Below are 14,916 nucleotides of genomic sequence, written 5' to 3' on the forward strand. Positions count from 1 at the left end.
TCAGTATGGCTATACTAGCTTACTTTTGCTAAGCATATCTTTCACTGTGGCTCATTTTTCTTCTAGGGTCCCAATTTTATGAAGGGGTCTCAAGTGTACTTTCAACCTTAAACTAGTCGAATGCCATGTTTTCTGTTTAGGGGTGGGTTTTAAAACCTGAGGTTCCTAGCCATTTGTCCCCTTTCTCCCAAGGCTTTCTGCTCTGGCTCTTAAGTGTCCCTTTGATTTCTGAAACTTGAGGATATCCTTGTCTTTATTGCATGTGCAGCTATGTGACAATTTCCCTTCCTAATTTCTTTGTTTGTAGCAGGGGAATGGTGGGTTTTCCCGTAAAGTCCTGGGCAGTAGTGATGACTGTTTGCCATGTTGCTAGAATGGATTCTCGAACTCACATTTTAAATCAAAGACTCTCATCCTTGGCTGCATATTGGAATCACCTGGGAAACTTCAGTAAGTACTGATTCCTGGATCCTTTGCAAGAAATTCATTTAGTTGGTCTGAGATGACACATTGACATTGGCTTTTAAAGGCTCCTCAAGTGATTCTAATGTAGCCAAGGCTAAGAACCCCTGCTTACACTTCAGCAGCAACCACTCCAAGCTGTGAGTTCCACAGAGGCTTCAGCAGGCTTGGGAGGTGGTGGTCTTACTAAGGCAACAGCTGGACCTGTTTCGTAGGTTTCTCCACTCTTCATCTTTATTTCTGGTCCATTTGTGTGTTATCCTGGTGGACCAGGTCAGATAATTTTTCTCCATCTTCAGTGTGTTCCCCGCTGATGTCTCTGAATTAGACTTCTGCTTTTCTCTCTGTATCTATCTACTCCAATATTTTTCCTGTTAAACAGGTCAGCTCTAACAGAAGTGATGGCTTGTTGGTTTAAGATGCCCCAATGCAGTGTATTTTCCAACTTTTCATTTTGATTCATTGCTGGTCTTGACTTTTTTCAGGTTTTCCACAAACTGTTCCTATTGATGAGTCATAAAAATGTCCTGGGCAGTAACTTGTGCTGTGTGCTAATGAAACAATTAAGCATGTCCATGATACTCCTTTTAATTTTACAAGGACTTTGTAGCTTCGGTGCAGTAGTGACATGTGAAAAGTGGCATTAAGCTGTGAAAAAAAAAATTCACTGTTCTTATTTAAGAGTGAATGGTAGATTTAACTGTTGGGGCTGCTGGGTTGCTTGATACTCTTTGTGGCAGAGCGAAAAAAGGTTCTTAAGGACTCTACTGATTTCCAGATACTTAGTTAAAAATCTTTTCCTTGAAAGGTTAGCTATTCTGTTGGGTTGGAGGACAGACTGGTGTGTTTGATCGTCCAGTGAGCCATTGACCTTCATGATGTTCCTTTGCTTTTATTCCTGGAAGCTGTTCTACAGATTGCACTTTAGTTTCTTTCTTTTCTTTAAGATTTACTTATTTAAGAGAGATCGAGAGCATATGAGTGTGAGTCGGGAGGATCAGAGGGAGAGAATCTCAAGCAGATTCCCTGCTAAGCATGAATGCCAATGTGATACTCTATCTCACGACCCTGAGATCATGACCTGAGCCAAAATCAAGAGTTGGACGCTTATCTAACTGAGCCACCCAGGAGTCCCTGCACTTTGGTTTCAAATGGGAAACAGAATTGGTTATGTGAAGGTTTGATAAGTAGTCACCCAAAGCGCATGCTCTACTGAAAATGGTTTACCCTGTCTTCATTTACGAAAGACAGAAACTTATAAAACATTTGGATAGGTAATACATATATGTGGCTTAAAAATTGAAAAAGCACAGAATGGTATATGATAGGGCACCTGGGTGGCTCAGTGATTAGGCTTCCACCTTCGGCTCAGGTCATGATCCTAGAGTCCTGGGACTGAGGCGCACTCAGGCTCCCTGCTCAGTGGGAAGCCTGCTTTGCCCTCTCCCTCTCCCCCTGCTTGTGTTCCCTTTCTCACGATCTCTTTCTCTCTGTCAAATAAATAAAATCTTTTAAAAAAATGGTATATGATAATAAACAGGTCCTGTCAGTGTCAGCTGTGCTAAATCATGTTGATTCAGTGTACTTTTTTTTTTTATTTTTTTTTTATAAACATATATTTTTATCCCCAGGGGTACAGGTCTGTGAATCACCAGGTTTACATACTTCACAGCACTCACCAAAGCACATACCCTCCCCAGTGTCCATAATCCCACTCCCTTCTCCCAACGCCCCTCCCCCCAGCAACCCTCAGTTTATTTTGTGAGATTAAGAGTCACTTATGGTTTGTCTCCCTCCCAATTCCATCTTGTTTCATTGATTCTTCTTCTACCCACTTAAGCCCCCATGTTGCATCACCACTTCCTCATATCAGGGAGATCATATGATAGTTGTCTTTCTCTGCTTGACTTATTTTGCTAAGCATGATACGCTCTAGTTCCATCCATGTTGTCGCAAATGGCAAGATTTCATTTCTTTTGATGGCTGCATAGTATTCCATTGGCTGCATAGTATTCCACATCTTCTTGATCCGTTCATCTGTTGATGGACATCTAGGTTCTTTCCATAGTTTGGCTATTGTGGACATTGCTGCTATAAACATTCGGGTGCACGTGCCCCTTTGGATCACTACGTTTGTGTCTTTAGGGTAAATACCCAGTAGTGCAATTGCTGGGTCATAGGGCAGTTCTATTTTCAACATTTTGAGGAACCTCCATGCTGTTTTCCAGAGTGGCTGCACCAGCTTGCATTCCCACCAACAGTGTAGGAGGGTTCCCCTTTCTCCACATCCTCGCCAGCATCTGTCATTTCCTGACTTGTTGATTTTAGCCATTCTGACTGGTGTGAGGTGATATCTCATTGTGGTTTTGATTTGTATTTCCCTGATGCCGAGTGATATGGAACACTTTTTCATGTGTCTGTTGGCCATCTGGATGTCTTCTTTGCAGAAATGTCTGTTCATGTCTTCTGCCCATTTCTTGATTGGATTATTTATTCTTTGGGTGTTGAGTTTGCTAAGTTCTTTATAGATTTTGGACACTAGTCCTTTAGCTGATATGTCGTTTGCAAATATCTTCTCCCATTCTGTCAGTTGTCTTTTGATTTTGTGAACTGTTTCCTTTGCTGTGCAAAAGCTTTTGATCTTGATGAAATCCCAATAGTTCATTTTTGCCCTTGCTTCCCTTGCCTTTGGCTAATGTTCCTAGGAAGATGTTGCTACGGCTGAGGTCGAAGAGGTTGCTGCCTGTGTTCTCCTCAAGGATTTTGATGGATTCCTTTCGCACATTGAGGGTTTTCATCCATTTTGAGTCTATTTTCGTGTGTGGTGTAAGGAAATGGTCCAATTTCATTTTTCTGCATGTGGCTGTCCAATTTTCCCAGCACCATTTATTGAAGAGGCTGTCTTTTTTCCATTGGACATTGTTTCCTGCTTTGTCGAAGATTAGTTGACCATAGAGTTGAGGGTCTATTTCTGGGCTCTCTATTCTGTTCCATTGATCTATGTGTCTGTTTTTGTGCCAGTACCATGCTGTCTTGATGATGACAGCTTTGTAATAGAGCTTGAAGTCCGGAATTGTGATGCCACCAACTTTGGCTTTCTTTTTCAATATCCCTTTGGCTATTCGAGGTCTTTTCTGGTTCCATATAAATTTTAGGATTATTTGTTCCATTTCTTTGAAAAAGATGGATGGTACTTTGATAGAAATTGCATTAAATGTGTAGATTGCTTTAGGTAGCATAGACATTTTCACAATATTTATTCTTCCAATCCAGGAGCATGGGACATTTTTCCATTTCTTTGTGTCTTCCTCAATTTCTTTCATGAGTACTTTATAGTTTTCTGAGTATAGATTCTGTGCCTCTTTGTTTAGGTTTATTCCTAGGTACCTTATGGTTTTGGGTGCAATTGTAAATGGGATTGACTCCTTAATTTCTCTTTCTTCTGTCTTGCTGGTGGTGTAGAGAAATGCAACTGATTTCTGTGCATTGATTTTATATCCTGACACTTTACTGAATTCCTGTACAAGTTCTAGCAGTTTTGGAGTGGAGTCTTTTGGGTTTTCCACATATAGTATCATATCATCTGTGAAGAGTGATAATTTGACTTCTTCTTTGCCAATTTGGATGCCTTTAATTTCCTTTTGTTGTCTGATTGCTGAGGCTCGGACCTCTAGTACTATGTTGAATAGCAGTGGTGATAATGGACATCCCTGCCGTGTTCCTGACCTCAGCAGAAAAGCTTTCAGTTTTTCTCCATTGAGAATGATATTTGTGGTGCGTTTTTCATAGATGGCTTTGATGATATTGAGGTATGTGCCCTCTATCCCTAAACTTTGAAGAGTTTTGATCAGGAAGGGATGCTGTACTTTGTCAAATGCTTTTTCAGCATCTATTGAGAGTATCATATGGCTCTTGTTCTTTCTTTTATTGATGTATTGTATCACACTGACTGATTTGCGGATGTTGAACCAACCTTGCAGCCCTGGAATAAATCCCACTTGGTCGTGGTGAATAATCCTTTTAATGTACTGTTGAATCCTATTGGCTAGTATTTTGTTGAGTATTTTCGCATCTGTGTTCATCAAGGATATTGGTCTATAGCTCTCTTTTTTTGATGGGATCCTTGTCTGGTTTTGGGATCAAGGTGATGCTGTTCTCATAAAATGAGATTGGAAGTTTTCCTTCCATTTCTATTTTTTGGAACAGTTTCAGGTGAATAGGAATTAGTTCTTCTTTAAATGTTTGGTAGAATTCCCCCGGGAAGCTGTCTGGCCCTGGGCTATTGTTTGTTTGGAGATTTTTAATGACTGTTTCAATCTCCTTACTGGTTATGGGTCTGTTCAGGCTTTCTATTCTTTCTGGTTCAGTTGTGGTAGTTTATATGTTTCTAGGAATGTATCCATTTCTTCCAGATTGTCAAATTTGTTGGTGTAGAGTTGCTCATAGTATGTTCTTATAATAGTTTGTATTTCTTTGGTGTTAGTTGTGATCTCTCCTCTTTCATTCATGATTTTATTTATTTGGGTCCTTTCTCTTTTCTTTTTGATAAGTCGGGCCAGGGGTTTATCAATTTTATTAATTCTTTCAAAGAACCAGTTCCTAGTTTTGTTGATTTGTTCTATTGTTTTTTTGGTTTCTATTTCATTGATTTCTGCTCTGATCTTTATGATTTCTCTTCTCCTGCTGGGTTTAGGGTTTCTTTCTTGTTCTTTCTCCAGCTCCTTTAGATGTAGGGTTAGGTTGTGTACCTGAGACCTTTCTTGCTTCTTGAGAAAGTCTTTTACCGCTATATATTTTCCTCTCAGGACTGCCTTTGTTGTGTCCCACAGATTTTGAACCGTTGTATTTTCATTATCATTTGTTTCCATGATTTTTTTTCAATTCTTCCTTAATTTCCCGGTTGACCCATTCATTCTTTAGAAGGATGCTGTTTAGTCTCCATGTATTTGGGTTCTTTCCAAACTTCCTCTTGTGGTTGAGTTCTAGCTTCAAAGCATTGTGGTCTGAAAATATGCAGGGAATGATCCCAATCTTTTGATACCGATTGAGTCCTGATTTAGGACCGAGGATGTGATCTATTCTGGAGAATGTTCCATGTGCACTAGAGAAGAATATGTATTCTATTGCTTTGGGATGAAATGTTCTGAATATATCTGTGATGTCCATCTGGTCCAGTGTGTCGTTTAAGGCCTTTATTTCCTTGCTGATCTTTTGCTTCAATGATCTGTCCATGTCATAACACTAGTGAGGGGAGTGTTAAAGTCCCCTACTATTATTGAATTATTGTTGATGTGTTTCTTTGATTTTGTTATTAATTGGTTTATATAGTTGGCTGCTCCCACGTTGCGGGCATAGATATTTAAAATTGTTAGATCTTCTTGTTGGACAGACCCTTTGAGTATGATATAGTGTCCTTCCTCATCTCTTATTATAGTCTTTGGCTTAAAATCTAATTGATCTGATATAAGGATTGCCACTCCTGCTTTCTTCTGATGTCCATTAGCATGGTAAATTCTTTTCCACCCCCTCACTTTAAATCTGGAGGTGTCTTTGGGCTTAAAATGAGTTTCTTGGAAGCAACATATAGATGGGTTTTGTTTTTTTATCCATTCTGATACCCTGTGTCTTTTGACAGGGGCATTTAGCCCATTAACATTCAGGGTAACTATTGAGAGATATGAATTTAGTGCCATTGTATTGCCTGTAAGGTGACTGTTACTGTATATGGTCTCTGTTCCTTTCTGATCTACCACTTGTAGGCTCTCTCTTTGCTTAGAGGACCCCTTTCAATATTTCCTGTAGAGCTGGTTTGGTGTATGCAAATTCTTTCAGTTTTTGTTTGTCCTGGAAGCTTTTAATCTCTCCTCCTATTTTCAATGATAGCCTAGCAGGATATAGTATTCTTGGCTGCATGTTTTTCTCGTTTAGTGCTCTGAAAATATCATGCCAGCTCTTTCTGGCCTGCCAGGTCTCTGTGGATAAGTCAGCTGCCAATCTAATACTTTTACCATTGTATGTTACAGACTTCTTTTCCTGGGCTGCTTTCAGGATTTTCTCTTTGTCACTGAGACATGTAAATTTTACTATTAGGTGACGGGGTGTGGGCCTACTCTTATTGATTTTGAGGGGCGTTCTCTGAACCTCCTGAATTTTGATGCTCGTTCCCTTTGCCATATTGGGAAAATTCTCCCCAATAATTCTCTCCAGTATACCTTCTGCTCCCCTCTCTCTTTCTTCTTCTTCTGGAATCCCAATTATTCTAATGTTGTTTCGTCTTATGGTGTCACTTATCTCTCGAATTCTCCCCTCATGGTCAGTAGTTGTTTGTCCCTCTTTTGCTCAGCTTCTTTATTCCCTGTCATTTGGTCTTCTATATCACTAATTCTTTCTTCTGCCTCATTTATTCTAGCAGTGAGAGCCTCCATTTTTGATTGCACCTCATTAATAGCTTTTTTGATTTCAACTTGGTTAGATTTTAGTTCTTTTATTTCTCCAGAAACGGCTTTTATATCTCCCGAGAGGGTTTCTCTAATATCTTCCATGCCTTTTTCGAGCCCGGCTAGAACCTTGAGAGTTGTCATTCTGAACTCTAGATCTGACATATTACCAATGTCTGTATTGATTAGGTCCCTAGCCTTCGTTACTGCCTCTTGTTCTTTTTTTTTGTGGTGAATTTTTCCGTCTTGTCATTTTGTCCAGATAAGAGTATATGAAAGAGCAAGTAAAATATTAAAAGGGTGGCAACAACCCCAGGAAAATATGCTTTAACCAAATCAGAAGAGATCCCAAATCGTGAGAGGGGGGGAAAGGGGATAAAAAGAGGCTCAAAAAAGAAGAAAGAAAAAAAAAAGTGAAAAGAACAGTATTTAAAAAAAAGAAAATGAATAAAGAAAAATATAAAAAAGAAAAAATATATTAGATAAACTAGTTAAAAAACGTTAAAAAAGAAAAGCATAAAAGTTAAAAAAAAATTTACCAGAAGGCGAGAAAAAAAAATTAAAAAAGAAAAAGAAAAAGAATTAAATTAACTGCAAGACTAAAAAAAAATCACAGGGAGAAAGCCATGAGTTCCGTGCTTTGCTTTCTCCTCTGGAATTCTGCTGCTCTCCTTGGTATTGAAACCGCACTCCTTGGTAGGTGAACTTGGTCTCGGCTGGATTTCTTGTAGATCTTCTGGGGGAGGGGCCTGGTGTAGTGATTCTCAAGTGCCTTTGCCCCAGGCGGAATTGCACCGCCCTTACCAGGGGCCTGGCTGAGTAATCAGCTCGGGCTTGCTTTCAGGAGCTTTTGTTCCCTGAGCGTTCTCCGTAGAGTTCCGGAGGACGGGAATACAAATGGCGGCCTTCTGGTCTCCGGCTGGGAGGAGCCGAGAGCACAGGGCCCAACTCCTCAGTGCACCCTCAGAGAACAGCGCCCAGTTACTCCCGTCTGCTTGATCTCCGGCCACGCTCGAGCTCTCTGAGCCTGTGGCTGGTTCAAGGCAACACCGAGCCGCGAGCTTACTGTCGGCTCTGTCTCTGTAGCCAGCCTTCCCGTTCCAATACCTGCAAGCTCTGCGACACTCAGACACCCCTGATCCTTCTGTGACCCTGCGGGACCTGAGGCCATGCTGAACCCGCGTGGGCTTTGCCCTGGTTTAGCCTCTGGAGCCATGTCCCTCAGCGGAACAGACTTTTAAAAGTCCTGATTTTGTGCGCCGTTGCTCCGTCGCTTGCTGGGAGCCGGCCCCTCCCCCTGGGTCTATCTTCCCGTCGCTTTGGATTCACTTCTCCACCAGTCCTACCTTTCAGAAAGTGGTTGTTTTTCTGTTTCCAGATTTGCTGTTCTTCTCTTCGATCTGCCGATGGATTTGCAGGTGTTTGCAATCTTTAGATAAGCTATCTAGCTGTTCTCCTGCTAGCTGAAGTAGTCTCAGCCTGCTACTTCACCGCCATCTTGACTCCTCCCCCCGATTTTGTGTACTCTTCATTTGATGTGATGAAAATGGCACTTTACTTCTGTGGTTTTCATTCCAAAACTTCATAACACTGGTGTAATCATGAGAAAAATTCCATTAGAGGGGCAGCTTATAAAATATTTGACCATTACTCCTCAGAACTACCAAAGTTGTCAAAAACAAGGAAAGTCAAATTATTACAGACAAGGGGAACCTAAGGAGACAATAATTAAATTTAATGTTGAATTCTGAATGGAATCCTGGGACAGAAAAAAGACATTAGGTAAAAACGTTTTAGCAGAGACTACAAGTAAATTGCAGACTTGAATAATAATGCATTTATACTGGTCTCATTAAATGTGGCGAAAGTATCATACAAATGTAAGGTGTTAATAATGGCAGAAACTATAAGGTGTAGAGAACTCCTTTGCAGTATCTTCTCATTTTATGTATAAATCTAAAACTGTTCTAAAAAATAATGTATTCTTTAGAAAGTCGTCTTCCTTTCCTGAACCTCCAATACCCTGGTTTAAGGTCTTATGACTCCTTTGAGAGAGATTTTATGCCAATATAAACACAATATATGTATATTCCTCTTTCTTCTGCTAAAAAAAAAAATTTTTTTTGGCAACATATGTACATAGTATTATTTCACTTAAGTATATTTGGTGATTTTTCCATGTTATTTCATATGTTCATTATTATTCATAGTATTTCATTATATAGCTATACCACAGTTTAACCGGTCTTCTGTTGTTGGGTAGTTAGGTTGTCTTGTTTGACTGCAGTTGATTAGTTTATAACTATCATTTGGAACAGAGCAGGTAGGAGTTGGGGTTTGGGGTGGTGGGGAGGGAATATTCAAGTTTTATTTTGGTATTTAGTTGGATTTATTTATTTATTCATTTATTAATTTAATACTCCACTTATTTCTGGAAGAGGATTTGAGGAAGATTGTTTAGTTATTTAAATCTATTTGATGAGTATCTCAGAGATGCCTCCTGTGTAGTAATCATAATGCTGAGTAAGTGCGGGTGATACAGAAATCTCTTAAGGTTCAGGTCCAGATCTTAGCTCATGGTGAAAGAGATAATCCCAAGAATATAATCATATTTTTGTAGTCTCTGCTAACACTGTGCTGCAGAAACACAAACGAGGAAGTGACTAAACTAGACATTTTGAGTTTTAGATGTCATTCCATATGAGCTCAAAAGGCAGTTGAAGGTTCATGGTTGACTCATTTGGATGGTTTTTGTCTTCAAGGAAGGGAAGGTCCTCAGTATTCTTCTGCTCGTGGTACCTGGAGTCAGAGACTTTGTTTGTAGAGCAGACTTAGCCTACTTCCACTCTGAGGCAGCCTCTGGGAGATGTACTGTTGATTGCTTACCTTCATAAGCAGGGAAGAATACTCAGTAGCTTGATTTCCTTATGCTTCAGTATGCATTCAGGGAAAGTACTGGATACTGTGGTTTGGTGAAGCTACTACACACAGTTGTGGAACCATTGTAGTTTTTTTCCCCCAAGGAATGGTTCATCCAGGAGAAGGCATGGACAGGGAAAAGGATGAAGTGTACGCTTTTCACTTGTTCCTTTTTGTGACGGGGCTTTCTTCCATGAGCTAGAAGTCTAGCTTCAAAGGGAGCTTATTTAATTATATACTTATTTTTATTTATTTATTTTAATTTTTTATTTTTTATAAACATATATTTTTATCCCCAGGGGTACAGGTCTGTGAATCACCAGGTTTACATACTTCACAGCACTCACCAAAGCACATACCCTCCCCAATGTCCATAATCCCACCCCCTTCTCCCAACCCCCCTCCCCCCAGCAACCCTCAGTTTGTTTTGTGAGATTAAGAGTCACTTATGGTTTGTCTCCCTCCCAATTCCATCTTGTTTCATTGATTCTTCTTCTACCCACTTAAGCCCCCATGTTGCATCACCACTTCCTCATATCAGGGAGATCATATGATAGTTGTCTTTCTCTGCTTGACTTATTTCGCTAAGCATGATACGCTCTAGTTCCATCCATGTTGTCGCAAATGGCAAGATTTCATTTCTTTTGATGGCTGCATAGTATTCCATTGGCTGCATAGTATTCCACATCTTCTTGATCCGTTCATCTGTTGATGGACATCTAGGTTCTTTCCATAGTTTGGCTATTGTGGACATTGCTGCTATAAACATTCGGGTGCACGTGCCCCTTTGGATCACTACGTTTGTGTCTTTAGGGTAAATACCCAGTAGTGCAATTGCTGGGTCATAGGGCAGTTCTATTTTCAACATTTTGAGGAACCTCCATGCTGTTTTCCAGAGTGGCTGCACCAGCTTGCATTCCCACCAACAGTGTAGGAGGGTTCCCCTTTCTCCGCATCCTCGCCAGCATCTGTCATTTCCTGTCTTTATATACTTATTTTTAATTACAAAATAAATACATGATTGCATTTCCACAACATTTTCAAACACTGTTTGCCTTGGCTCCCATTCCATTCCATTCCATTCCATTCCATTCCAGGGAAGGATCCATTTATTGCATCATTTAGTGTATATGGAAAATGTGTGTCTATGTATTTTGTGTTTTACATTTTTGTCCTACAAAATTTGTTCACTTAGTAAAATGTATTAGGTAATATTTCGGGGCATAACATGTTGATTGACCTTATTCCATTTTTATGGCTATAACAAAATTAGTTCAAACTTTCTGCTATTGTTAGCCTTCTAGATTGTTACCATTTTTGGTTTATGATTATGAATAGTGCTGTAGTGACCTCTTTGTACATTGTGGGGGTTTCTCTGGGTTATTAAGAAGTGATTTTTCTATTCATAAGATTTAGGGATTTTAAATTTTGCCAGATACTTAAAACACATTGTTAACATGAGAAACACAAGTTGTAGATTTGAATGGATATTGTCATATCATTTATGTTGGAAGAAAAGCCCAGATATGTCACAGGAACATATTCTATTGGCTAGACTGGTAATAGTTGAAAAACTTCAAGAAGATAACTAGATTTGAGAATGCTGGTCAAAGGGACTTTGGCCTTTTCAGTGATACTTAGGTTTTTATAAGAAGAATGTGTGCATGTCCTTTTCCAATTATATATAGTTACCAATAAAAATATAAAAATGTTTAAATAATTTTTATCTATCTTTATGCCTAAGGCATAGAATAGTCCTGTTTTTAACCACATACTGACCATTTAAAATTTTGATCATGTGTTAGGGTATGGGAAAAAAAACTATTTTTCAAAAAATAGAATTAGGTGATGGTAGGTGAGGGACACGTTCTTTGGCCGCTGTTACCCCAGTCAAGTATTTAATCATCTTGGGTTTTCTGGATTTTACAGTAAAAAGCTATCTCTTATTGTAGCTTTCTGTTTATAATATTTAGATTCTAGTACAAGTGACTAAAATTTTAAAAATTTTTACTGTTGACCTTAATACTCTTTAATGTAAAATAGAGTACTTAGATATTGCCAGTGTTGAATGAATACAGTAAACAATTGCTTAAACTATGTGATCCAGAGAATAAGTGTCTTTAATACGTAACTTTTTTTTTCTTTAAGAGATGTGAAAGCTGGAAATATTCTTCTTGGAGAAGATGGCTCAGTACAGATTGCAGGTAATGATTAGTACTTCATTGTATTTAATGGTCAGTAGAACCACCTTACCTATGTTTTGTGTTTTCAGGACTAGTTTTCTCCTCTAGTCCCTGGACTGTCTCTAGTCAAGAAGCCTGTTTTGGCACATCCCTGCTGACTCTCAGGATATTCTCCACTATTCATTCTTCATTTTTTTATCTCAGACATTTTTCTGTCCATTAATCATTACCTTCCAGTTATCACTCCTCACCCCTGTGAAGTCATCTTCTGTGGGTTCTCATAGTGTTCTGTGCTTTCTTTTGAAGGAGAGGTAGTCAGGAATCCCCACAATGTGTATGAAGGAATACTCTGTGGAGGAGTGATACTGAGCTGCCTCTGTCCTGGGGCAATTGGATGCACTGTTGGCAGACTGAGAGCTGAAGAGATAAGAGTTGGCGTCCAGGGCCTACCAGAGGCGGCCATGCTGGTGAAATGCCCCTCCTGCAGGCTGAGACTCCAGAGTAGCTGTACCACAGGATTGTTGAGCAAGCCACTCATCTGAGGCCTCAGCTTGGTCCCACACCACTGGGATGGTCAGGTGTTTGGCAGAAGGAAAATAATCACCCAGACCCTAAATTGTTTCTTTAGCTTTAGAGGATAATTTAAGTGCACATCTTCATGTCCCAACCTAAGGAAATACTTTATCAAAGCCATATAATGCTTCAGCATAAAAGAAAATATTGATAAATTTGATTCCTTTAAAATTCATAGCTTCTATTTATTGAACGAGGAACAAATGGTTTATCACCATTAATAAGCAGAAAGGCAAACCACTTAGTAGTAGAGAGGATATTTGCAGCATGAAATAACTGATATCGGGCTCAAATTTAGAATACATAAGGAACCATTAAGTAAAATCAGATAAGAGCACCTGGGTGGCTCACTTGGGTAAGCAACTGCTTTTGGTTCAGGTCCTAGGGTCCTGGGATCGTGTCCAACATCCGGCTTCCCCTGCTCGGGCTGCCTGCTTCTTGTTCTTCTGCCTGCCACTCCCCCTACTTGTGTACTCTCTCTTTCTGTCAAGTAAATAAATAAAATCTTTTTAAAAAGAAAGAAAAAAATCAGAGTAAAAATGGGCAGAAGATGGGCACTTGGGTGGCTCAGTTGGTTAAGTGACTGCCTTCAGCTCAGATCATTATCCTGGAGTCTCAGGATCAAGTCCTGTATCAGGCTCCCTGCTCAGTAAGGAGTGTGCATCTCCCTCTGATCCTACCCCCCTCTTGGGCACTCTCTCTTTTCCTCTCTCAAATAAATAAATAAAATCTTTTAAAAAAAATGGGCAAAAAAAAAAAAAGGGCAGAAGACTTCCCAAATGAAGACAACAAAACATAAATTATAATAATATAGACATGCCTATAATGTCTGTCAAGTAAATAAATAAAATCTTTTTAAAAAAATAAAATCTTTTAAAAAAATAAAAATTATGTTAACACTATTCTATAGCCTGCTAAATGTGCAATTTAAAAAATGTATTTTAAAAAATGCTTACTTTAATTAAAAATACTTTATTGCTAAACATGCTAACCATCCATTGAGCTTTCAGTGAGTCATAATCTTTTTGCTGGCAGAGAGTCTTCTCTGTGTTAATGACTGCTGACTGATCAAGGTGAGAGCTGCTGAAGGCTGGGGTAGTTGTGGCAGATTCTTAAAAGAAGACAATGATATTTGCTACATCAGTTGTCTCTTCTTTTCACGAATGATTTCTGTGTAAGCATGCAGTGCTGTTTTACCCACAGAACTTCTTTCAAAATTAGAGTCAGTCCTCTGAAACCTTGCCTTATCAACTGAGTTTATGTAATATCCAAAATCTTTGTTGTCATTTCAACAGTCTTCACAGTATCTTTACCAGGAATAGATTCTATCTTGAGAAACCACTTTCTTTGCTCATCTGTAAGAAGCAACTCTTCATTCATTCAAGTTTTATCGTGAGATTGCAGCAGTGGGGTCCCATATGCAGCCTCCACTTCTAATTCTAGTTCTCTTGCTGTTTCCACCACATCTGCTCCTGTGTTCTCCACGAAAGTCTGAACCCCTCCAAGTTGTCCATGAGGGTTGGAACCAGCTTCTGTTAATGTTGTTATTTTGACTTTTTCCCATGAATCATGAATGTTCTTAATGGCATCTAGAATAGTGAATTCTTTCTAGGTTTTCAATTTACTTTGCCCAGATCCAGGAGAGGAATCACTAGCTTAATAGAATGTGTTTGTTAAATAATAAGACTTGAAAGTCAAAATTATTCCTTGATTCATGGGCTGCAGAATGGTTGTTGTGTTAGCAGGTATGAAAATAATATTAATCTCATTGTACGACTCCGTTGGAGCTCTTGGCTGACCAGGTGCATTGTCAGTGAGCAGTAGTGTATATATATACTACTATATATATATATATAGTATATATACTATATATATATATATATATATTTAAGATTTTACTTATATCAGAGAGCGTGTGTGTATGAACAGAGGAGACGGAGAGGAATCTCAAGCAGACTTCGCGCTGAATGCAGAGCCCAACATGGGTCTTGATCTCATTAACCCTGAGATAAAACCTGAATCAAAACCGAGAGTCAGTCGAATGCTTAACCAGCTGAGCCACCCAGGTGCCCCAATGAGCAGTAATATTTTGAAAGGAATCTTTTTTTCTGAGCAGTAGGTCTCAACAGTGGGCTTAAAACATTTAGTAAACCTTGTTGTAAACAGATGTGCTGTCTCCACGTTTTATTCTTCCATTTACAGAGCACAGGAAGAGTAGATAGAGCTTTATTCTTAAGGGCCCTAGTATTTGTGGACTAGTAAATGAATATTGGTTTCAACTTAAAAGTCACCAGCTGCATTAGCCCCCAGCAAGGGAGTCAGCTTGTCCTTTGAAGCGTTGA

At 39.2% G+C, this 14,916-nt stretch overlaps 1 protein-coding gene across 3 annotated transcripts in view; it reads left to right on the plus strand.

Moving 5' to 3' along the window:
• Window positions 1-14,916, plus strand: part of OXSR1 (oxidative stress responsive kinase 1) — a 108,266-nt gene that overhangs the window by 48,597 nt on the left and 44,753 nt on the right. For all 3 annotated transcript variants that reach the window (XM_045089130.1, XM_045089131.1, XM_045089132.1), the window contains one exon: window positions 11,967-12,022. In XM_045089130.1, coding sequence (XP_044945065.1) covers window positions 11,967-12,022 — 56 coding nt within the window. The remainder of the gene's footprint in view (window positions 1-11,966; window positions 12,023-14,916) is intronic.

The sequence above is a fragment of the Mustela putorius genome, unplaced genomic scaffold (genome assembly GCF_011764305.1).
Source record: "Mustela putorius furo isolate JIRA1106 unplaced genomic scaffold, ASM1176430v1.1 tig00003834_pilon_pilon_pilon, whole genome shotgun sequence".
Classification (NCBI taxonomy): domain Eukaryota; kingdom Metazoa; phylum Chordata; class Mammalia; order Carnivora; family Mustelidae; genus Mustela; species Mustela putorius.